This window comes from Neofelis nebulosa, chromosome 2 (genome assembly GCF_028018385.1).
Source record: "Neofelis nebulosa isolate mNeoNeb1 chromosome 2, mNeoNeb1.pri, whole genome shotgun sequence".
NCBI lineage: Eukaryota > Metazoa > Chordata > Mammalia > Carnivora > Felidae > Neofelis > Neofelis nebulosa.
Genome location: NC_080783.1, coordinates 185,102,794 through 185,126,427, shown reverse-complemented (window position 1 = coordinate 185,126,427; position 23,634 = coordinate 185,102,794). Strand labels below are relative to the sequence as shown.

Sequence of the window (23,634 nt, the reverse complement as noted above, 5' to 3'; positions counted from 1 at the left end):
GAGACAGAGAAGGGCAGACAGTCTGATGGGAAAGAGGGGGAAATCATGGAGGTTGTGAGGGAGGCAGAAGACAGGGGACAGGAGACACAGACAGGAAGACAGGATGGCCGGCAGGAGGTTCTCGGGCTCATTCTTGTCTGCACAGGGGTTAGAGGAGCTTCCTGATATGCAGGTGGATCCCATTCTTGGACCTCAACACAATTCTTGGCCAGGGAACAGGGACCCTGGAAGGATCTGGCGCCAGCTCAAAGCGGAGCAGGGTCAGGGCCACCGCCACCTTCATCTCGTTCATGGCAAACTGCTTCCCGATGCAGTTCCTGGGTCAGGGAGGGAAAAGGGAATGAGAAGTGGCCTCAATCCCCTTGCTGGGAACAGCACATGCAGGGCCCTCTTGCATGGGTCCGGCCCCCATCCCTTTCCTTCCTGGACACACACACATCTCGACCCAAGCCTTGCTTCACACTCTGCCCCTGACCTTTGACAAAGCCTACAGTCTTCCAGGGCTAGTTCCTTCTACCTCTGCTGTCGGCAGGCCTGAAGTCCTCTTATAAGAGGGTCAGCTCCAGAGGCACACAGCCAAGTCAAGTGATCACTACAACAGTTAACATCAGGGTGTTTGCTGTCTCTATAAGCCATTACTGATTTCAAAAATGAGAAGCCAGTACAGGGTACTATAGGGGCCAGGTGGGCCACTTTAGGCGCTAACCATATGGGGGGACAAAGGGACCCAGATCCTCAGAGAAAGGACAAGGTGGAATTGTGTAAGGAAAACAGAATGGAATCAGAGAGACACCCAAATGGGCAAGGCCGTAACGATGCTCAATCTGCTCCACCATCTCCTTCCCAGTTTGGGTCCAGACTCCTGTGCTCCCCTCAACCCCTCTGTCAACCAGCTTCTGTAGATTCCAAGTCTACTGCAGAAATGTCCCTATTGGCCATCCCTCAATCTCCTCACCCAGGCTTCTCTGTCTCCTGCCTCCCCTTCCTCCCCTGAAGCCCCACCCAGCTCAGACTCTCCCAGGCCCTCCATCACAGCTAGGGGCATGTCCACATGCCTCAGCTGGCATTAAAGCCCTCTCTGGCTTGTTCCCTCACTCACCTATCACCTGTCCAGCTCTGCCTCCCCACTCAGCTCCTGCTGATGTGATCCCTGAGAATACCCTCCCTCCACCTCTGCCTGCCTCGTGCTCAAGGCTAATGGCAATGACAGCCCACCCTCACCCTCTCTGCTGGCTGTACCTCTTCATACCTGGATCCTGAAGTCACACTAGTATTTTTTACTCAGGGACACATCACTTTCCAGAACAAGACAGTGCCAGGAGCATGGAATGTCCTACAGTGTGTTCAATTAGTAAATGATGGAGTGAAAGAATGAATGAATGAATGAATGAATGATGTCTCTTTGAGTGGGAGCATTTATGGCTGTGAACTCTTGGCGGCAAGGGCAGTATCTTTCTTCTGCGTTCCACCTCCTAACATAAGACGTAGCACACAGAGACAGGCTTAAAAAGTAGTCTTAGAATTGCATGAAGTTTATTGAACTAAAAAAAAAAAAAACCTGAATGGAATGAAATATGGTAGCCATTAGGTCTGAGCTAGAAATGGATCTCTCTGGCCCCCTCCTGTCCTTACTGGCAGCCACATGACATGCACCAGTGTCTAAGGCTCAAATCCTACAGCCAGTATCTGGAAGAATAGTTTGCTTAAAGCCTATTCTGTGAAAGTGGATTTAGTGTTTGAAGAAAAGAACTCGTTTCTAGTAACTACTTACAAGATTTAAGGAATTTACTAATTAGAGGACCATTTCAGCAGCACTGGAGAATTTCACAGCAGCCACTCTGGAGAATAGTCATCCAGCTACACAGCCACTTCAAGTCTGCTTTATGTTTTATACCCCAGGAAACTTTCAAATACCATGTGCCATGTATAAAACAGTGGCTTTTCTCTCAAAAACAGTTTAATGTCTTACTTGCATCTATTTGCCCACTTATGCAATTGGACTCTAAGTATAATATTAATGTGTATAGAGCCCAGATCATATGTACTGATTTGACAACTAGGAAAAATGTCAAGTACATGTGACCATTACCACGGACTCAAAAATTCTTTAGGATAGATGCAAACATAATAGTGACACAAATTAGTTGAATACTTCATTAATCCCTTAAGAGGCCACAGTAACCACCCCATGTATGACATAAATATTTGAGATATGCAAGGCAGCTGAGAATGGAAACACATGCAAAGAATTCAGTGGTGCAGTTCGGGGAAAGAATGGCTGGTTTGAGAATGTGTATGAAAGATTTCTATCAGATTCCATCCAGATTTTGAAATCGACAATACTTGAAAATTAACATGTGAGAAAATCTCTTGTGCAAAGTCATACTCATACAGTGAATCAAATACTAGAATGCACTGAATTTTGGAGCAGCCACCAGCACTGAAGTGTGGCTAGAGATTGGGGAAGAGAAATGGGTCAATGTCTCCAGGTCATGCCATGCTTCCCAGCTTTCTTTTGCATCTATTTGTAAAAGAACATAAAGGCACATACCTTTATGTACATAAAGGCACATACCTCTTTCCCAGCACAGAGACAAGCAAAGGCATATCTATAGACACCCGTATAAAATAGGAAGTCACAAGTATTGGATATGTACCCAGCAAGCACCACCCACTCCCATCCTGGTACAAATAACTCACCTTGCTCCTCCTGAGAAGGGCAAGAAAGCATGGCTGTGTCGGGCAGAACCCGGTGCAAACCGCAAAGGGTCAAACACCTGCAGAGGGAGCACCAGGGCCAGGACAGGTATGATCAAGCCCCTCCGTCCTATTAAGCAACCACCAGACAGACTACCCAGAGGTAGGACAGGAGAATGGGTTGGTCTGGAGAGCTCATCCCATCCCCTCCTCCCAAGCCATCATACCTCTGGGTTTGGCCACACCTTTGGGTTGTGGTGAAGGGCATAAATGGAGAGGAACACTGTGAATCCTGTGGGACAGAGGAGAGGAGACTGATCATACCCATGCCACGCGGGGCCATGTGCACACACAAACAGTTTGCTAACCACAATAAGAGCCATGTCTCATCAACACTGAGTGGAATGATCGTGTTGCAAGAGAGGTGGGGCAGACAAGGCAAAGCATACAGGCAGAAAATACTAGATAACCCTGCTCAGGCTGAGAAGCAGGAAAGAACTGGAGGCTTACTTACTCTTTGGGGCAACTCAAGTGACAACTCAATTCCCATTTATCAAGTAGCATCCATAGGCCCTTGGGTAATATGCATGAACTCATTCAATCCTCACACCAACCTTCCAGTGAAGGCACTCTTGTCCCCATTGTCCATATCAGGCACCTAGAGCCTCAGAGAGGCTAAGCTACTTGCCTATATCCACACAGCTAGGATGTGGCAGGCCTGGAGTTCAGATCAGAGGTGAGCCAAGGGTGGCCTCCAACCATGGCTGGATTCTCAGATCTGGTCATCAGGTGCTCTCTGCCACCAATCTGAGGGCTCCCCACAGACTGGACTGTCAAAATAATGACAGTGGATTCCCTGATCTGCTTCAATGACTCGACCCCACAGGGAAGGAAAAACAGCTCTGTCTGGCCCAGTGGGATTTTCTCTCTGCCCATCAAATCTCTGGATATTACAAGGTTATGCTAATTTTGAAGCCCCTTGCTGAAGTCAACACCTCCTTGCAGAGAAGATGCAATGTATTGAGTCATTTTTATTTTAACTGATATGTATATAGTTGTTTGCCTTTGTCACAAAGGGGTTACCCAAATGTTATGTCAAATCTTCAGGATATTCAAATAGATATGACAGTGAAGACAGAATTGGTCCATGAGTTTGGACTTGGAGTCAGGAATTGGAGTATGTAGTTTTAAATCAGAGAATGTCAGTGCCTTCAGTGGGAATGCTGTAGCATCACAAAACAATGGGATCTCATGGTAATAGAATGTTTTTGTTGGATAAGTTTGGAAACTTAGGATTCTGTTCTTTTGAGATCTTAGAATTGAGATGCACCTTACAAGTTATTTGGGAGAATGAACCGAAATAGAATATATTCTCCATAGATAGGAAGGGGAAGTAACCTTTATGACACTTTGGCAGTGCTCTGGCTCTGTGTCAGGCATTTTCTATCCTCATCCAAACTAAAGAGTAAGTGTCCATTTTTGGATGAAAGATGACCAGAGTGATTGAGAACTGCCACATGACATGTGGACCACTGACGTCCCATGTGTTCTTGCAGAGTGTTGCCGTGTGAGTGTGGTGACCTTCATACCTTTGGGTAAGGAGCGTCCATCAGGGAAAGTGATGGGCTTGCTGAGATCTCTGCTGATGCCTGGAACTGGTGGGTAGAGTCGCAGTGCTTCCTTGATGCACATGGTGGTGTAAGGCATCTGGTCTAGGTGGTCCCTGAAACGAAGCTATCCTGAAGGACAGGCAAGACTCTGCCAAGCAGGAAATTCTCCAGTTGGGTCGGCTGGCAATCCCATCTCGTGAGCACTCACCAGGTGATGGAGGTACCATCCCCCAGGAGACTCTGGACCTCCTTCCGGCACCTCTGCTGATGCTCAGGGTGTGTGGCCAGGGCATAGAGGATCCAGGAGATGCCACTGGCTGTGGTGTCATGGCCCTCAAACATGAACGTATCCACTTCGGCACGGAGGTCCTTGTCAGTCAATCTGCCGCCGTCCTCCGTCTGAGAGGAAATGGTGACATGGCAGAGTTTGCCCCTCCCTCCAAGCTTGTGGGCAAAGCCTCATGCCTCCCCTGCTCACACTCACTCTAGCAAAGAGGATGACGTCCAGAAAGTCCAAGTGCCTCTTGCTCCTGACCTTCTCCAGAGCTCCCTCCTCCTGCAGCTGAGCCTTCCTCAGCTTGATCACTCGGTCTGTCCCAGAACAGTGTTCCCAGGCAGAGCTGAGAGCTCGGGGTGCCCAGATACAGCTACCCCCTTGGCCCACCTACCCCCAGCTGTCCCAGCCTGGGTGCCATTTGGATCAGGAGGAGAGTGGTAATAGGTGTACATGTCAGGGTGAGAGCTGTAGCACCATGTGCTTGCGGGTTGGGTCGCCACTCAACAGTACATCCCAAGAGACATTGTTTGAATGCCATTGGCAGGGAGTCTCATTCAGCCTTCACCCACGTGATGACAAATATCAGCTCAGGCACAGCACTGGCATCCTAAAACATGCACCAGGGGGGTACCCAGTGTGGGTGTGTCCCAACCTCTGGAGGGGCCGTGGAGGGACAGAGCTCTGCCTGAGTGTTTGGGGCCAATCCCTTTGGGATGTCTCTGAAGAAGGAGGTGAGCTGCCTAGGGGCCAGAGTCCAACCTGTATGTTGATGGGCAATCTGGCAGGCCCGGTGGTTCCAGCGGCCTTCAGGGGTCAGCCTATAAATGATGTCATCCTGGTGGAAAACATTCCTCACTCGGGAAAAAACCAGGTTGCTCAGGTCTTGAATGGCCTGGATGTAGGCCTGGGAGATCCTGAATGGGAAGGATGCAAAAGGGCCTAAATGGTGGCAGGCATCTGCCCTGGAGTGGATTGGGGCTGTGGGTGAGGGTTCCTCAGTCAGTGGGACAGGTACCCGAGGCATTCACCATTTCTTTCTTATGCTCTTGAGACCCTCAGCCCTTTGCGAGGGACATAGCCAAGTTTTTCCCTGTGGCAAGGATCAGGGATCTGTGCCTAATGAAGGTGTGGTGTGGGCTGAATTTGACTGTGGCCTGGAGCTCTCTGCACAATGTTGCTGTTGTTGATGGGAAACACCCAAGCTGCCTTACCTACCTCCCAGGATAAGTCCACACCATTTGGTAGGAAATAGGGCCTGGTGCCTGAGAATTTCACTGACCTGTCTGCTTCGTGGCTGCCTTGGTAGCTGAAGGCGCACTTCATAATGGTGTCTAAGGTCATCAAGGAGACATGCTCAAAGATCTCCACATATGAGTTCTGTCTGATGAGGTCCTCCCATTTGTCCTGTGGTGTAGGGACACATTAATCCTCTACTCCAGAAGGCCCATGCTGACAAGGCTAGGCTCTCTCTTCTGATGGGATGTCCTCTCTTTCTAAAGTGGCTGTGTTTTTAGCATTTTAAGAAATATAGCAAATAAGTGTTTGTAATGTGATGAGTATTTTCACAGAAACTTTTGCTATATAATTAATCATGATCTCTCATAACCTAGGAGCAAGTTATGGCACTAACCACCTTTTAGAAGAACACAAAATGTTTCTGAGGGCCAAAAGGTGGACGTTTTCTGCCGTTTTGATCTAGACAAAAGAAACAAGTCAAGTCCCACTTGAGCAAGCATCGAGGCAGGAGAAAGGCTAAGGGATCAGTACCAGGATTCCTAAAGAAGGGATATCAGGGACCACATTTCCTTTTGTTCATCAAATGTCAGCTGAGCACAGTTAGTGAGACATAAGGTTCTGTCCAGAGGTGATATGATGGTGCAACCCAGGCCTGGGGGTTGAGACCTGGTCTCCATTTCCCTCCATGGAGTGGCTAAAATCCATGCAGAAACCTTTAGCCCCAGCCCAGAGCCCATGTCAGTGACATCCTGAAGCTGCTACTGCCAGGCCAGCCAGGGTCACTTGTCCTGTTGTCCAGGGGGATTGACTGCTCTTCCTATCCAAGCCAAAGACATCAAGTGGGGAGGAGAATGGACCCTGGATCCACCATGACTCTCTCTTTAGTTGGCAATGAGCACAGAGTGGAGGCAAGCTTGTGCCTGGAACTTTCCTGTCTCATCCACCCTGGGGAGCCCTGTCTCCTAGTAAGGTATAAGTGTTGTGCCTGATGGATGTCTGTGGGACACACATGCCTGAGAGTGGGCTCTGAGAACTGTGCTATGGGTGTGAGTGTGCAGGTGAGCACGGGACGGACTTACCAGCATCACGCGGACAGAGTCATCTATGAGCCTCACGTAGGGCTTCAGGATGCCATAGTGGAAGGCTGGGGTCAGCATCCGCCGGTGTTGGAACCACATCTGACCATTCAACAGGAGCAAACCATACCCTGGGCCACAATGGGGGTGTGTGGGGAGAGGTACTCCCAAGAGTCGTCTAGGAATTTGGGAGGAACCCAGGGTGTGAGAAGAAGGGCATCCTGGGCAAGTCTGGGAAGGCCAGTGCATGTCAGGAAGGTGGCCACGCAAGTATTGGGTCACAGCAAGTGGTCATGACAGCTGAGAGATCAAGGCTGAAACCGAGCAGGTCGCAGGTCATAGAAGGACTTCAGTGAAAAGTCAGGCTGAGATCATTCTCGAGGACTGTGAAGTGATGTGAAAGAAGCTGAGCTGCAGGAGAGCTCTCCCCACCATTAGGAAGGGGTGAGGGTATTTTTTTGAGAGAGAGAAGGAGAAAAGGGAGAGGGAGAGATGGTGAGCCAGGGAGAGGGGCAGAGAGAGGCAGAAAGAGAGAATCTTAATCAGGTTCCAAGCTAGGTGTGGAGCCCAATGTGGGGCTCAATTCCATGACCCTGGTATCATGACCTGAACCAAAATGAAGAGACATCCTCAACCAACTGAGCCCCCCAGACATCCAGAAGTGAGTTTTTTCAGAAGAAGAGAAACGAGGCTCACTTCAGAGTTGAGGGTGTGACTTTGGTGCCGGTCACTACAGTCTTGTTTTATCTGGGCCAAATGGATAGTTGTTGGCAAACAGGAAGGTGGACTATAGTCCTGGTTAAATGTACTTACCTATCCACGGAGCCAGGAATCTGGAGATGCCATGAGACTTTGGGTCTGAAAGTTAAGAGGGAATTACAGGACTGAGGGGAACATGGAAGGCAGGCTGCCCCCAGGAGGTGCTGTGGTCCAGGCCAGTGGCCCCCATTCCTTCCTGAGGATTGTAAGCTGGCAGTTTGTGATAAGTAACTCCCCAGTTGCCTCCAAGCCCTGACTCACTTCCTTTCCTGATGGTAACTTGGGCTTAGGAGGGCAGATTCAGTGGTCCATAGCACAGCCCCAATGAGACTGATCAGCAAAGAAATATAGAAATCAGGCATTCTATATGACCCACCACAGACAGGGATTCTGAATACCAGCCATCACGGACAGCAAATTGACTTTGAGATCTGGGATCATATCAGTGTGGTGAAAGAAAGAAAGAAAGAAAGAAGGAAAGAAAAAAAGAAAGAAAGAAAGAAAGAAAGGAGGGAGGGAGGAAAGAAAGAAAGAAAGAAAGGAAGGAAGGAAGAAAGGAGGGAGGGAGGGAGGAAAGAAGAAAGAAAGAAAGAAAGAAAGAAAGAAAGAGGAAAATGTAATCCCTCACAGCTGTTTAAGCATTCCATCTAAGTATCTATATTTGGCCTTATGCTGGCTTGTGGGCTAGAAGGATGGTTGCTGGAGGGTACTGAAGGCTGAGCCATGACTCTCTTCCAGAATTTCATAGTCCCCAAGGAATATACCCAAGAGAGAAGAGCCATAGCAGAAGACATGTAGGATAGTTCTCACCTGATCGCCCCAGGATCACCTTCATGTAATCCGGGTCATAGACTATGAGGATAACTTTGCTCCCCCACAGCCAGCGAAGACTGGCGCATGGGTATTTCTCTGCCCTTTTCTGAAGCTTTTGTAGCTCTTGGCCATCTTGGAACTGTAACCGAGGGAAAGACAAGTCAATAAAACCTTCCTCTTTACGTGCACTGCTTAGAGTGGTGGTGGCAGGTAGGCTGGCCCCAGGGTGATAGTTCTAGATATCCACAGTGCTTAAGAATTTGTAACTGTTTCTGATGAGACAGGTTCTGATCTAGATTCCACATTCAGTGAACTTATGTTCTAGTGTGGGGTGGAGTTGGGGAAGAGAATCAGGCCTTAGAGTCTGAAGTGTTCTTCAATTACTTAAGGGGCCTGCTCTGTGCTCCCAGGTCATGGCCACCATTGGGCTACCCTTCTCCTTAGATCCAGTGCCATGACCATCCAGTGGGAGCCTCTTACCACAAAGCTATGTTATTTTGTCCTCCAAGATCCCCTCAGACCTGCACAGCAGGGGCCCTGGGTCCTGTTTCTGCCCAGTGAAATGTCTCCATTCTGATCATATGCTCTCCTCCTCTAGGGGACCCCAAGGAGCCAAATGGTGCCATGCCCGGCTATTCCCCTCTCTGGGCCATTCTGAGGGCCACTGATCTGTCAGCTGACTGGACAAACACGTGGGGCTGCGATCTGTCCCTGAGCAGGTCTGGCCAGGGCCAGGTGACAATCTTGTAGAAGAGACATTGCCCACAGTGGCAGTGGCAGTGGCAGTTACTCTGTCAGTAAATACCCAATGTCCACTGGCCTTCAGCCTACGACCACTCAAGGCAGGCTATGCTCCACTAAAGCTGCAGCCACAAAAAATTTCCCCCAAGGGAGGCACAAGGACAGAAGGAGGACAGAAACTAAAGGGGCAGCACAGACAATGGTCAGGTGTTGTGGCTCTGCTACTAGAAGTCAGGCTGAGACAGGGGAGGAAAGATGGGGCTATTGACTCACCTCCTTCCCACCCTGCAGTTCCCCTTTCATAGTTCCTGGTGGATTTCACCCCTAGGTAGTACAGTGAGTTTGTGGACCCACAGCATGCCTGTCCTTCGTAGGCATTACGTTATTTTCAATTTTTATCAATTATGCAGGTTAGAATGACTTGCTTGAGACTGTAATCATCAGCATCATCATCCCCACTTTACAGAGGAGGAAACAGAGGCATAGAGTATGTGGCAGAGCTAGGATAAAATCTACGGAGCTTGGCTCAGAGACCACATGCTTCCCTGTCCCAATTGTGACTTGTCACCTTGCCTGAAGGTTAGCTTTAACTCACCTCAGGTGGCATTCTAACTCCTGACTTAGCCAATAACAGAGGAATTGAATAAAGGAAGGTTTCAGATAGAATTATAAAAACAAGAAATATTTGGCTACAATATCTGATAGGTCAGCAGCCGATGAGAGATGATTGGGCACCAGGAGTAATATTCGATATGTAGCAGAACCTGTCTGCTTACAGAGTCTACATACAGTCAGTTAATGAGAAAGTCACTGGAGCAAGTTTTTTAGTTCCTTATGTCAAATCCCAGCTCGGGAAGGTGACAACTGCATCTAACAAAAGGTCCCAGTTTCTCCAACTGGACAAATAATCTGGAAGTCATTAGTGCAACAATGCATAGGAAGGAACTGGGGTCTGGCTGTCTCCCTGTGGCTGACATGAAGTTTCCATCTCTGGCGCCACTAGGTTGAAATCACTCTGCCTCTTTCTCTGAGAAGAGACCGGTCTCCGCTCTCTACAACACCCCATCTCCTAGGCTTGTTCAATCCACACCCATCAGTGAGCCCCTCTCCAAGTGCCCCCCTTCCTGTAACTCTCCCTTGGGGACCAGTGCTGACAGAACGGGCTGGGTAGGTGCTGTCTCCCACCCAGTCACCCCAAGCTGCTCCTTCCTCTGTCACTGCACAACCTGAGTCAAGCATCCCTTGGGGTCAGCTCTGCACTGGCCACCGGGGTACTGGAAGGAGGTGACATCCTCAGCCCATGGATTACATGGTGCCTGGTTTGAGGAATGAGAGCTAATGTGGAAACAGATTCTGTTAATGGTGGAACTCAGTGTGAGTGCTCTTTACCTGCCCCATCCTGGGAACCTTCTCTTGTGTGCCAGTGACTTGTCAGGGTTGTAGCACTGAAACCACCAGTCTGGAACATCCACAGTCTCAGGCACCCCACCTGGTTGTTCCCTACCCCTGACGTGATCCCCAGTCCAGCAGTTGACCCTGTTTTCCTGTAATCTGCACCTTCTGAGATTCCTGTCTATGGTCTGAGTCCCAAGCATCTCAGGGCCAAGCTGAGAGGATGGGGTTGAGTGGCTGGGCAGGGAAGCATCAGGAAGCCTGTTCTGAGAGAATAGGCAGGGTTGCTCGGCCTGAAGGGGAAGACTCAGGAAGGAGCAGCCATTGTCCTCAAAGAGCTAAGCTACAAAACAGCCTGCGGATCTGCCGAGGAAAGAGGGTCAGACTGGCCTGAGGGCACCAGCACAGGCTTCCTTGGAGGGGCTGAGCTCCAGGGCTGGCGTGGGGCACTGAGGTCTGAGAGGTAAGCTAGACCCACGTGCTGTCACACAAGAAGCCTGTGTGGGATATATCTGCTGTCCAAGCGTATGCTCTGAGAATCCAGGCCTGCTCTGTCCTCCCAACCCCTGTCCAGCCCCTTCCTACCTCCTGGATGTCCCCGAAGAGCCAGTGGGAAGGAGGGGACGGGAAGTGCTGGACTGCTTTGAGCAGCCACTGCCTGCGCAGGTAGAGCTGTGCTGCCTTGAGCAACAGCAGAGCCAGGCCTAGCAGAGAGGCCACTTGCAGGAGTCCGGAGACACTGCCCAAGGGTCTGGTGAGGCTCAGCACAGAGACACTCATGGTGCAGGGACAGCTGAATCCTCTGACTGTCCCTGACTGTGGCTGACCTCCCCTGAGCACCCCAGCCTTGTCAGTCCAGGTAGGATTGCCCTGCCCACCTGGAGGGAGGGTAAATGGAGGGGGCAGAGGTTAGACTGGGCCTCCAGTGTTCATTAACTGTGAGGATCTCCCTTGGGAACCAGTGGCAGGAAAGCTTTCTCTGCAGACAGCAGTCAGCAAACTCCCACTTGGCCTTTTCCCTATTATTCATCCAATATTTCAGGAGCACCCGCTAAGTGTCAGGTATACTTAGTGCCACAACATGGCTGGCTGCAAACAGACAAGAGCCCTGCAAACAAACTGATAGAAGACCACTGTTCAGTTATAAAATTGAGAACATGTGCTTGCTGGGATTATTATCCCTTTTCAGAAAGCAAAAGTCTTACAGGGAGCTTGTGTGATGTGGCCACAGAAGAACTGCCATTGAGAGTGCCAGCTGGGATTAGAATCAGGGGTTCTCCTGACCACCTGCCTCAGCTGCGTCAGCAATGTTCCCCATGCTTGTCACTATCCACTCATTAGTTTTGCCTGGGGCCGAATGGGCCAGCAGACAGAGCACCTGCCAGAGACTCAGACCTCCAGCCCCAGGGCACACTCATGACTTAGGAAGCCAATGACATTGACTTCCTGAACCTCAGTTTCTCTTTCTGTGAGGTTGGGTAATCATCCCTTTCCCAAGTCCCTCCCAGGAATGCATATTCATGCAGTCACTCATGCACTCAGCCAATGTTCTTGAGCTCACTATCTGCTAGGTAAAGGCAGAGAACTAACATTACAAGAAAACACAATAAAGCCTGTCCTGAAAGAGTGAAGTGTGGGCCAGGCCCTACGAGGGAAGGAGAAAACACAACAGGAGAATGGGACCTTCAAGTGTGAATAGGAGTTCACCAGGTAGAGTGCTAGAGAAGGGGATGGGAACTAAAGGCTCATGGAGAGCCTATGAAAACATATCTGATGAGGACAATTTAATCTCTTACTTGTTCCTGATTCTCTTCTCCAAAGTCAAATTTAGGCCCAAAATTCAGAAAAATAAAAACAAAATATCTTCATGAGGATTTCTTTAGAAGACACCCTCCATGAGTCCCCTTTTCCTTCTGCCCTGTTCCTCACCCATCTCACTGTAACTCCAAAGTCCTTCTCTTTTGCCCAACTTCGTGATAGGAGATTCATTAAACAACCCACAGCACTGGAATTCCTCTCCCCCCTAAATTGGGGCTCCTGTCCCAACCCAGGGGTATGTAACCACTTTACTCATTCCTCTCAACCTTGCCCAAGTTCTGTGGTTACTTCCCATTCTCTCTGGTCCCAGCCAAGGGAATTTGGACGCTACTCCTTCCCTTACTTGGCCCAGCACCAGTTTTGCACCTAGCACACCTGGACAACCTGTGGAGGGAGGTTGGAAGTGGGATACTTGGAGCGGAATTCTGTGTGTCAGTCTGTCTTTTCCTTTCTGAATCTTCGATTTCCTATATACAGTTGGGCACATATACTTGTAAATAGCTAACATTTACTGACTGCTTACTATGTTCTAGGCACTGAGCAAAAAATATTATATATTTTATCCACAACCATTCTAACACAGATTTTTTTAATGTTTTTTTATTTTAGAGAGAGAGAGAGAGAAAGCCAAGTGGGAGAAAGGCAGAGAGAGTGGGAGACAGAATTGGAAATGTGATCTGCTCTGACAGTAGAGAGTACAATGTGGGCTTCCAACTCATGAACCATGAGATCATGACCTAGGCTGAAGTCGGATGCTTAACCAGCTGAGCAACCCAGGTGCCCCAACCTGAAACAGATTTTTTCAAATAAATCTCAAAATCTGAACGAGAAAACCAAGGCACCCAGAGCTTAGTTGCCTTTCCAGCGTCAATATACTGGTAAGAGGGAGAGCCAGTGTTCAAAGCCAGGCAGTCTGGCCCCAGTCCCTTAAGGGACTAAGTTTGTGTCATTTGGGAAACCAGCAAGACAAAACAGTACAGGACAGACCAGGGCACAGGAAGAATAACGACAGGAGAGGCCAGACAGGCTAGAGGACAGGTGCGTGTTTGAGAGTTACACGCACAGTCAGGGCTACAGCCGAGTAGGAGGAGGGTAACAGAAAACTAGTAGGGTCTTGGAAAAGGGTGAGACAGAGAAGGGCAGACAGTCTGATGGGAAAGAGGGGGAGATCATGGAGGTTGTGAGGGAGGCAGAAGACAGGGGACAGGAGACACAGACAGGAAGACAGGATGGCCGGCAGGAGGTTCTCGGGCTCATCCTTGTCTGCACAGATTTTAGAGGAGCTTCCTGAGATGCAGGTGGATCCCATTCTTGGACTTCAACACAATTCTTGGCCAGGGAACAGGGACCCTGGAAGGATCTGGCGCCAGCTCAAAGCGGAGCAGGGTCAGGGCCACCGCCACCTTCATCTCGTTCATGGCAAACTGCTTCCCGATGCAGTTCCTGGGTCAGGGAGGGAAAAGGGAATGAGAAGTGGCCTCAATCCCCTTGCTGGGAACAGCACATGCAGGGCCCTCTTGCATGGGTCCGGCCCCCATCCCTTTCCTTCCTGGACACACACACATCTCGACCCAAGCCTTGCTTCACACTCTGCCCCTGACCTTTGACAAAGCCTACAGTCTTCCAGGACTAACTCCTACTCCTACCTCTGCTGTCAGCAGGCCTAAAATCCTTTTACAAGAGGGCCACCTCCCTGAGCCGCACAGGCAAGTAATGTGATTTCTGGCAGTGTTGTCTGGCCCTCTTCTGTCTCCACTGGCAGCCACACATCTTCCACCAATATCTAAGAGGAAGGACTCATTCCCAGGGAGAAACCAGATCCTAGAGCCAATACCTGCAAATATAATCAGCTCGAAGCCCGTTCTGTGAAAGTGGATTCACTATTTGAAGAATTGATAGATTTATGTATTCAGAAAAAAACTTGTTTCTAGTAACTCTTGGAAAGTTTCCTGAAGTTACTATTTAGAGGACAATTTCAGCAGCATCGGAGGATTTCACAAAAGCCACTCTGGAGAACAGTCACCCAGCTCCACGGCCCCTTCAAGTCTGCTTTATGTTTTATACTCCAGGAAACTTTCAAATACCATGTGTCATGTATAAAACAGAGGCTTTTCTCTCAAAAGCAGTTTAATGTCTTCATTTGCATACATTTGCCCACTCAGCGTTGGACTGAGTGTAATGTTAATGTGTGTAGAGCCCAGATCATATATACTGATTTGACAACTGGGAAAATTGTCAAGTACATGACCATTACCATGTATTCAAGAATTCTTTTGGATAGATGCAAACATAACAGCCACACAGATTAGTCGAATACTTCATGAAACCCTTAAGAGGCTACAGTAACCATCCCCACGTATGACTTAAATATTTGAGATATGCAAGGCAGCTGAGAATGGACACACATGCAAAGAAGTCAGTGGTTCAGTGCGGGGACAGAATGGTGAGTTGAGTAGGAAAGGCTGGTTTGAGAATGTGTACAAAAGAAGTCTATTGATTCCATCCAAACTTTGAAATCAACAGCAGTTGAAAATTAACATGTGAGAAAATCTATTGGGCAAAGTCGTACTGATACAGTGTATCAAATACCAGAATGCAGTGAGCTTTGGATCATCCACTGACACTGAATTGTAGCTACAGGTTAGGTATGAGCGATGGGTCAAAGTCTCCAGGTCATGTGGTGCTTACCAACTTTCTTTTGTAAATAGACAGGGATACACCTTTTTCCTAGCACAGAGACATGTAACGGCATATCTGTAGGCACCCATATTAACATAGGAAGTCACAAACATCAGGTATATACCCAGAAAACAGCCCCCAATCCCATCTTGGTACAAGTAACTCACCTTGCTCCTCCTGAGAAGGGCAAGAAAGCATGGCTGTGTCAGGCAGAACCCGGTGCAAACTGTGAAGGGTCAAACTCCTGCAGAGGGAGCACCAGGACTAGGACAGGTGTGGTCAAGCCCCTCCTTCCTATCAACCAGCCACCAGATGGACCACCCAGAGGTGGGACAGCAGGATGCATTGGTCTGGAGAGCTCATCCCAGCCCCTCCTCCCAAGGCCATCATACCTCTGGGTTTGGCCACACATTCGGGTTATGGTGAAGGGCATAAATGGAGAGGGACACCTGGAATCCTGTGGGACAGAAGAGAGAAGACGGATCATATCCACGCCACGAGGAGTCATGTGCATGCACAAACAGCCTGGAAGCCACAGTGAAAGCCACTGCTCATCATTGTGAGTGGAATGACTGTGTTGCAAGAGAGATGGGGTGGACAAGGAAAGCACCTGTACACTAATTACTAGAGAACCATGCCTGGGCTGAGAAGTAGGAAAGAACAGGAGGCTTACTTTTTGGAACAACTCAAGTGACAGAAAACTCACATTTATCAAGTAGCATCCATAGGCCCTTGGGTAATATGCATGAACTCATTCAATCCTCACAACAACCCTCCAGTGAAGGCATTCATGTCCCTATTGTCCATATCAGGCACCTTGAGCCTCAGAGAAGCTAAGCAATTTTCCTATAACCGCACAGCTAGGGTGTGGCAGGCCTGGAGTTCAGATCAGAGGTGAGCCAAGGGTGGCCTCCAACCGTGACTGGGTTCTCAGATCTGGTCATCAGGTGCTCTCTGCCATCAATCTGAGGGCTCCCCACAGACTGGACTGTCAAAATGGTGCCAAAATCCACTTCAGGTGGGTTCCCTGAAGTGCTTCAATGACTCAACCTCACAGGGAAGGAAAAACAGCTCTGTCTGGCCCAGTGGGATTGTCTCTCCAGCCATCAAATCTCTGGATATTAGAAGTTTATGCTAATTTTGAAGCCCCCCTCCTGAAGCCAACACCTCCTTGTAGAGAATGCAATGCATTGAGTCATTATTATTTTAACTGGCCTGTATATAGTATTTTGCCTTTGTTACAAAGGAGTTATCTAAACATTGTGTAAAATCCTGAGGATATTCAAATAGATGTGTCTGTGAACAGAATTGGTCCACGAGTTCTGACTGGGAGTCAGGAATTGGAGTATGTAGTTTTAAATCAGAGAATGTCAGTGCCTTCAATGGGAGTGCTGTAGCATCACAAACCAATGGAATCTCACGGTAATAGAATGTTTTTCCTTGGTAAGAGTAGAAACTTAGGATTCTATGCATTTGAGATCTTAGAATTGAGATGCACCTTACAGGTTATTTGAGAGAATCAACAAAAATAGAAAATATTCTCCATAGATAGGAAGAGGAACTAACATTTACGACACTTTGGCAGTTCTCTGGCTCTGTGTCAGGCATTTTCTCTCCTCATCCAAACCAGAGAGTAAGTGTCCATTTATTGATGAAAAATGAAGACCAGACATATTCAGAACTACCCCGGGACATGCAAATTTCTGACCTCCCATGTGCTCCTGCAGAACTGATGCACGAGTGTGCTGACCTTCATACCTTTGGGTAAGGAGCGTCCATCAGGGAAGGTGATGGGCTTGTTGAGGTCTCTGTTGATGCCTGGAACTGGTGGGTAGAGTCGCAGTGCTTCCTTGATGCACATGGTGGTGTAGGGCATCTGGTCTAGGTGGTCCCTGAAACAAAGCTATCCTGAAGGGCAGGCAAGATGCTGGCAAGCAGGGAATTCTCCAGTTGGGTGGACTAGGCTCTCCTATCTCGTGAGCACTCACCAGGTGATGGAGGCACCATCCCCCAGCAGGATCTGGATCTCCTGCCGGCACATTTGCTGATGCTCAGGGTGTGTGGCCAGGGTATAGAGGACCCAGGAGATGCCACTGGCTGTGGTGTCATGGCCCTCAAACATGGACGTGTCCACTTCGGCACGGAGGTCCTTGTCAGACAAGCTGCTGCCGTCCTCTGTCTGAGAGGAAATGGTGACACAGCAGGGTTTGTCTCCCTCCCCCAAGCTTGTGGGCAAAGCGTCAGGCCTCCCCTACTCACACTCACTCTGGCAAAGAGGAGGATGTCCAGGAAGTCCAAGTGCCTCTTGCTCCTGACCTTCTCCAGAGCTCCTTCCTCCTGCAGCTGAGCCTTCCTCAGCTTGATCACTCGGTCTGTCCCAGAACAGTGTTCCCAGGCAGAGCTGAGAGCTCTGGGTGCCCAGACACAGCCACCCACCGGGTTAGGGGAATGAGATCTGATGTGGAAACAGATTCTGTTAATGGTGGAGCTCAGTGTGAGTGCTCTTTACCTGCCCCATCCTGGGAACCTTCTCTTGTGTGCCAGTGACTTGTCAGGGTTGTAGCACTGAAACCACCAGTCTGGAACATCCACGGTCTCAGGCACCCAACCTGGTTGTTCCCTACCCCTGACGTGATCCCCAGTCCAGCAGTTGACCCTGTTTTCCTGTAATCTGACACCTTCTGGGATTCCTGTCTATGGTCTGCATAGGTTGGGAAACCACTAATGTCTGAGTCCCAGGCATCTCAGGGCCAGGCTGAGAGGATGGGGTTGAGTGGCTGGGCAGGGAAGCATCAGGAAGCCTGTTCTGAGAGAAGAGGTAGGGCTGCTCAGCCTGAAGGGGAAGACTCTGGAAGGAGCAGCCATTGTCCTCAAAGAGCAAAGCTGCACCACAGCCTGCAGAACTGCCTAACGAAAGAAGGCACCAGCACAGGCTTCCTTGGAGGGCCTGAGCTCCAGGGCTGGCGTGGGGCACTGAGGTCTGAGAGGTAATCTAGACCCACGTGCTGTCACACAAGAAGCCTGTGGGATGCATCTGCTGACCAGGAGGATACTCTGAGAATCCAGGCCCACTCTGTCCCCCCATTCCCCAACCAGCCCCTTCCTACCTCCTGAATGTGCCCAAAGAGCCAGTGGGAAGGAGGGGACGGGAAGTGCTGGACTGCTTTGAGCAGCCACTGCCTGTGCAGGTAGAGCTGTGCTACCATGAGCAACAGCAGAGCGAAGCCTAGCAGGGAGGCCACTTGTAGGAGCCCAGAGACACCGTCCAGGGGTCTGGTGAAGCTCAGCACAGAGACACTCATGGTGCAGGGACAGCTGGATCCATTGGCTATTCCTGAATGTGGCTGACCTTCCCTGAGCACCGCAGCCTTGTCAGTCCAAGGAAGATTGCCCTGCCCACAGAGAGGGAGGGGAAATGGAGGTGGCAGAGGTTAACTGGGCCTCCAGAGTTCATTAACTGAGAGAATCCACCTTGGGAACCAGTGGGAGGAAAGCTTTCCCAGCAGACAGCAACAGTGGCTGGCAAACTCCCACTTGCCCTTCTCCCAATTATTCATCCAATATTTCAGGAGCACCCCTAAGTGCCAGGTGTACTGAGTGCCACAACACAGCTGCCTGCAAACAGACATGAGCCCTGACAGCAAGAAGACCGCAGTCCAGTTACCGAGTTCAGAACGTGTGGTTGGTTGGCTTATTCTCCCTTATCAGAGAGCAGAAGTCTTACAGGGAGCTAGTGTGATGTGGCCACAAGAGCACTGCCATTGAGAGTGCCAGCTGGGATTAGAATCAGGGGTTCTCCCGACCACCTGCTTCAGCTGCCTCAGCAATGTTCCCCATGCTTGTCACTGTCCACCCACCAGTTGTGCCTGGAGCGGACTGTGCTGGCAGACAGAGCACTGGCCCTAGACTCAGATCCCCAGCCCCAGGGCACGCTCCTGACATAGGAAGCCAGCAATGTAGACTACTTGAACCTTGGTTTCTCCTTCTGGAAGGTGGGGTAATTGTCCCTTTCCCAAATTACCCCCAAGTTCCTTCTTCCAAAGTCCTCCTTTCTCAACTTCATGACAGGAGATTCATCACACAACCCTTGGACCAGAGTTCTTTCCTGCTTCCCCTAAATCCTGGGCTCCTGTCCAAACCCTAGGGGACATAATCACATTATCCATTCCCCTCAACTTAGTATGGTTACCTTCCATCCCTCTGTGGCCCCTGGTCAGAGACTTTGGAGCCAGACAATTTCCCTTACTTGGCCCAGCACCAGCTTTGCACCTAGCATACCAGGAACAGTTGTGGAGAGAGCCTGGAAGTAAGACAGCCTGGGTGCAATTCTGGGGGTCATTCTGTCTTTGCCTCCCAGAGTCCTCGGTTTCCTCTATATGGTGAGCACATAATGCTTGGTGTAGCTAACATTTAGTGAGCACTTAGTATGTTCTAGGCACCGAGAAAGTAACCTTAGAGGTTTTCTCCACAACAACCCTACAGAATAGACTTTTTAACAAAAATCCCCAAGTCGAAGTGAGAAAACCATGACATAAAGAGCTTAGTTGTCTGTCCAGAGTCACCCTACTGGTAAGAGGGAGAGCCGGCATTCAGTCCAGGAAGTCCTGCCCCAGAGACTTTGCTGTGAACCATTTGTTGAAAACCAGGCTCCAGCCCGCAGGGGGCAACGCCCAAACGCTGCAGGGGACATTTCATGCTTGCTTTGTTTGATCCAGTGTTTCCTGGGAGCAGCAGTGTGTTTCAGGTATCAATCCCACATTTTGGCATAAATGCAAGCCTCACTATGCAGGGCTGTTTTTGTGAGCAAGTGTAGGCCACACCATGTCCGTAGATGTAGCAGTCGTTGAAGACGATGCTCACAGAGAATTTTCACGATGTGAGTAAAGCTCATGATAAACTGGTCAAAAGAGAATGTAGAGCTGTCTGCAGACTATGAGTTTAAGTCTTACTAAGTTGTGCTGGCATGGTCAACATTTATTAAAGAGTCAATATCTTTCCCGTTCATTTGCTATCCAGACGCCACAAGCAAGGGTTCTTTGAAGGTTGTAATGGGGCAACCCATGTCTTATGCTTCCTATCGCGTGGGACTGAGGGCTGTGCCTACTGATGATACCCAGGGAATACTTACTGATGTGACGAACGAATGAAGCTGGAAATCAGGATAACATTGCACCAGTTAGATCACTGTCTTGAAGAGACTAGGTTTAGTGTTGGTTGCCACATTTTAAAGGGAAATGAGTATTTCCTGGCTCTGTGAATAGGCCGCAGAAAGGCAGGTGAATGGGTGCAGTCATTCCCCAAGGCGGAAGCTTGAAGTGATTACTCAAGTGATTACTCATAATACCAGGCACTTGCTGTTTCTGGGGTTGATGTATATTCCTAAATATTGGCTTGCTTTTCCCATCTAAGAGAAGGCTTGAAGCTATCATGTTTATTTTTGGCTGGGGCATTATGCAGCACCCCTTTCTACCTAGAATGAGATCTAGGGTGATTCTGAGAATGTGAGAGCTCCTTACCCAGTACCATGCATGGTGCTGGCATGGGTAAGCTTCCAAAATATGTCCTCAATATTGGCATAGTGGTTTCCAAAGCACAATCACAAGTACTGCTCAATTTATCAATACTAAATTACAGACAAGTAAACTAAGGCCCAGGGAGCTGGTTGACTGTCTCAAGGTCACAAAGCAAGTAAGTGTCAAACTTAGAACAATGACCATAAATGTCGAACTCTAGTTTTGCTAATATCTGAGTGTCACTTATTTTGTGTAATAGTTACATTTGTTGACATGATGCCAATGTTTTCATATATTATCTACCTACATTTTTAAAGCACCCTATCTTAGAACAGATACCAGCCTCTGGATGATCTCTCCAAACTTATCTCAGACCACTGTCCTACCAAGCGGCAGCTTCTGGAAGACACCACACTTCTTCCTGCCCCAGAGCATGTGTGCTTGCTGTTGGTTCTACCGGAATGCTCCTCTCTTACCCTTCACACTGCCAGCACCTTGTCATCCTTCGAGTTTCACTTTGAATGCCCTCTCCAACAAGAGGCCATCCTGGATCTCCCTAAGTAGACTTCCCTGTTAGTCTCTCTCAAAGCACTGTATTTGTTTCCTGTTTTAGATGTACCGCTCTCTGTATTCATTCTACTTACTTGCTTGGTTGAATATTACCAGTCTTCCCCAAGAATGAAAGGGCAGGACCATGTCCGTCCCATCACATGGAATGTCTAGACAGTGCCTTGCACATAGCAGGTCCTCAATGAAAATGTGTCAAATGACATGAGGAACAGAACTGAGCTGACTTCTGCATTGCACAGCAAGCTGTTTTATTTATTTATTTATTTATTTATTTATTTATTTATTTATTTTAATGTTTATTTATTTCTGAGACAGAGAGAGAGCATGAGTCAGGGAGGGGCAGAGAGAGAGGGAGACACAGAATCAGAAGGAGGCTCCAGGCTCTGAGCTGTCAGCACAGAGCCTGACGCGGGGTTCGAACTCACAGATGGCGAGATCACGACCTGAGCCGAAGTCAGACACTCAACTGACTGAGCCACCCAGGTGCCCCTGGTTTTATCTTTCTTATGAAAAACTTTAATGCTGAACTAAATTTCTTTCTGGGAGTATAGATAGATGGTTGATGACAGGCAGCATTTGCAAGCAGATTGGCCAGTTTGGGGCTATTGAGCTAACCCAGGAACAGTAAGAGAGAGGGTGCCTTGGGCTTATAGTGGTGGCTCTGGGACTGGAGAGCAGGTGAGCTCAAAGATATTAAGACTGTGACTGCCTAGGAGGGGCTAGAAGAGGAGTGAAGGACAGAACCTGGACAAAGTTGTAACCTGAGCCCACCCATTCTCCTCAGCCCACCCACCCTGGCTTGAACAGTTCCTTGGCTTCCTGAACACCTATGAGCTTGACTTCCCTAAAGTTTTGTAGACCTGAGGGGGTTAGTGTTCTCAGGAGAGGGTGAGGTTCCAGAGAACAAAGGGCTCAGGTTCCAGGTGGGGAGGAGTCCTGGGACCTGCATCTCACTTTTAGGGAACTGAGGTCCTATTTATCCACATGTCCTGTTTATCCACAAATAAATATCTAGGAATCTCCCAGTTTGTGCTTGACCTGATCATCTTTCTCCTACAGATCCCGTGATCACAAATGTGTTTAATTTCTTCTTCCACTGGATTGAGGAGTGGGCACTTGCCTTCCCTGCCTTTCCCCTCCAAGACCATGATCCTTCCCTCTGCATCCTTCCTGCACCACTCACTCAGGCATCCCACCAACTGGACAACCTGGCCCTCTAGTGCCCTTTCTTACTTAAGCTCCTCCTTAGGAAGGCAGAAGAGAACACAAGCAAGCTACTGTCTGTCCAGAAAATGGGCTCAGACACATTATACTTCTGGGTCTGTTGTTTTCTTTCTAGACAGGCATCTACTTGGCTGGTTTTTGTTTCTCCGGTGGAACTCTGACTAATACAAATTTTGGTAGCAAGAATTATTCTAGAGGAACAGAATCTTAATGATTTTTTTTAATTCGTTCTGGATTTCATGAATGATTTTCCATTAGGATTCACTGGAAAGACACTGATGACCCTATTGCCAATGGTAAAGAGGACACTGCTAGCCCAGGGCCTGATGTTGCAAAATGCAAAGCATCACTAGTAGATAATGCTAATCAAATACTTGTAATAGGCAAGGTTTGGTGACCATGTATTTGATGACATACTGCATTTTAGTTACCCTAAGGGGCATAATAAGATTGACTAGTTGTTCCATGCTGTACTGGAAAAGTAGGGAAATAATGATGTGAAGGATTCAAATTCTCAGACCACAAAAGAAATAAATGACTTGAAAGCTTCTATGTCAGCATTGTGCCCTATGTTAGCACCATTGTGCCCTAAAACCCCAAGCCTTCACCAGGGCTCAGATTTCGGAGAACTAAACCCAGAGCATCATTCTGTCTGTGTCACAATTATAAGCAAATTAAATTCCATATCTTGTAGGTGTCAAATTATAGTGAGAACACTGAGCAATGGGAACCTGAAAATTGGAATGGGGACATATGGGATATCCCCATGAAGCTGGAGACATCAAACCCCTATAATCTACTGAGTTTTCTTTCATTTGGGGAATACATCCATTCCAGTTATGTATTCCAGAAGCAGAGATATAACCTCAGGATAAGTTAGGGTATACAGCACTAGCTAGGAGGCAATAACTTGCAGGGTTGAAGGAAGGCTCTTCAAGGGGCTGGATATGCTATAAATCAATGTCCAACATATGGTTCTCTTACTCTACAGTCAGGGTTCACCCATCCAGGACTCAAGAGATGGAAATGGGACAGGCACCACACATTATTACCCCTAGTGACCCAATTAGCCACATCATTGGTGCTTATTCCTGTAACATGTGCTCTGTTGGCCTAGTGATCTTAGTTCCAAAGGCAGGAGTGCTTCCACCGGGACACACAGGATGATTACGTTGAACTGCATGTGAACATATCTCCTGGCCACTTTGGGCTCCTCATGGGTCTGAATC

General features: G+C 48.7%; 1 protein-coding gene and 1 pseudogene across 2 annotated transcripts; both read right to left on the bottom strand.

The window, feature by feature from the left end:
* Positions 1–18: 18 nt before the first annotated feature.
* Positions 19–18,493, bottom strand: LOC131504776 (cytochrome P450 4A11-like). 2 transcript variants are annotated; one of them, XM_058717504.1, is made up of 13 exons: positions 18,206–18,493; positions 11,187–11,471; positions 8,466–8,607; positions 7,710–7,754; positions 6,900–7,027; positions 5,864–5,988; positions 5,344–5,498; positions 4,792–4,898; positions 4,516–4,706; positions 4,287–4,420; positions 2,925–2,989; positions 2,701–2,777; positions 19–317 (listed from the first exon to the last, which is right to left on the bottom strand). In XM_058717504.1, the coding sequence occupies exons 1-13, from the start codon at positions 18,398–18,400 to the stop codon at positions 149–151; spliced, it is 1,818 nt and encodes a 605-aa protein (XP_058573487.1). In that variant the 5' UTR covers positions 18,401–18,493; the 3' UTR covers positions 19–148. The 2 variants fall into 2 exon arrangements, with proteins under 2 accessions (XP_058573487.1, XP_058573486.1); XM_058717503.1 differs by lacking the exon at positions 11,187–11,471 and having other exon boundaries at positions 18,206–18,492.
* LOC131504781 (cytochrome P450 4A24-like) lies at positions 13,026–17,468 on the bottom strand (annotated as a pseudogene).
* Positions 18,494–23,634: the final 5,141 nt, after the last annotated feature.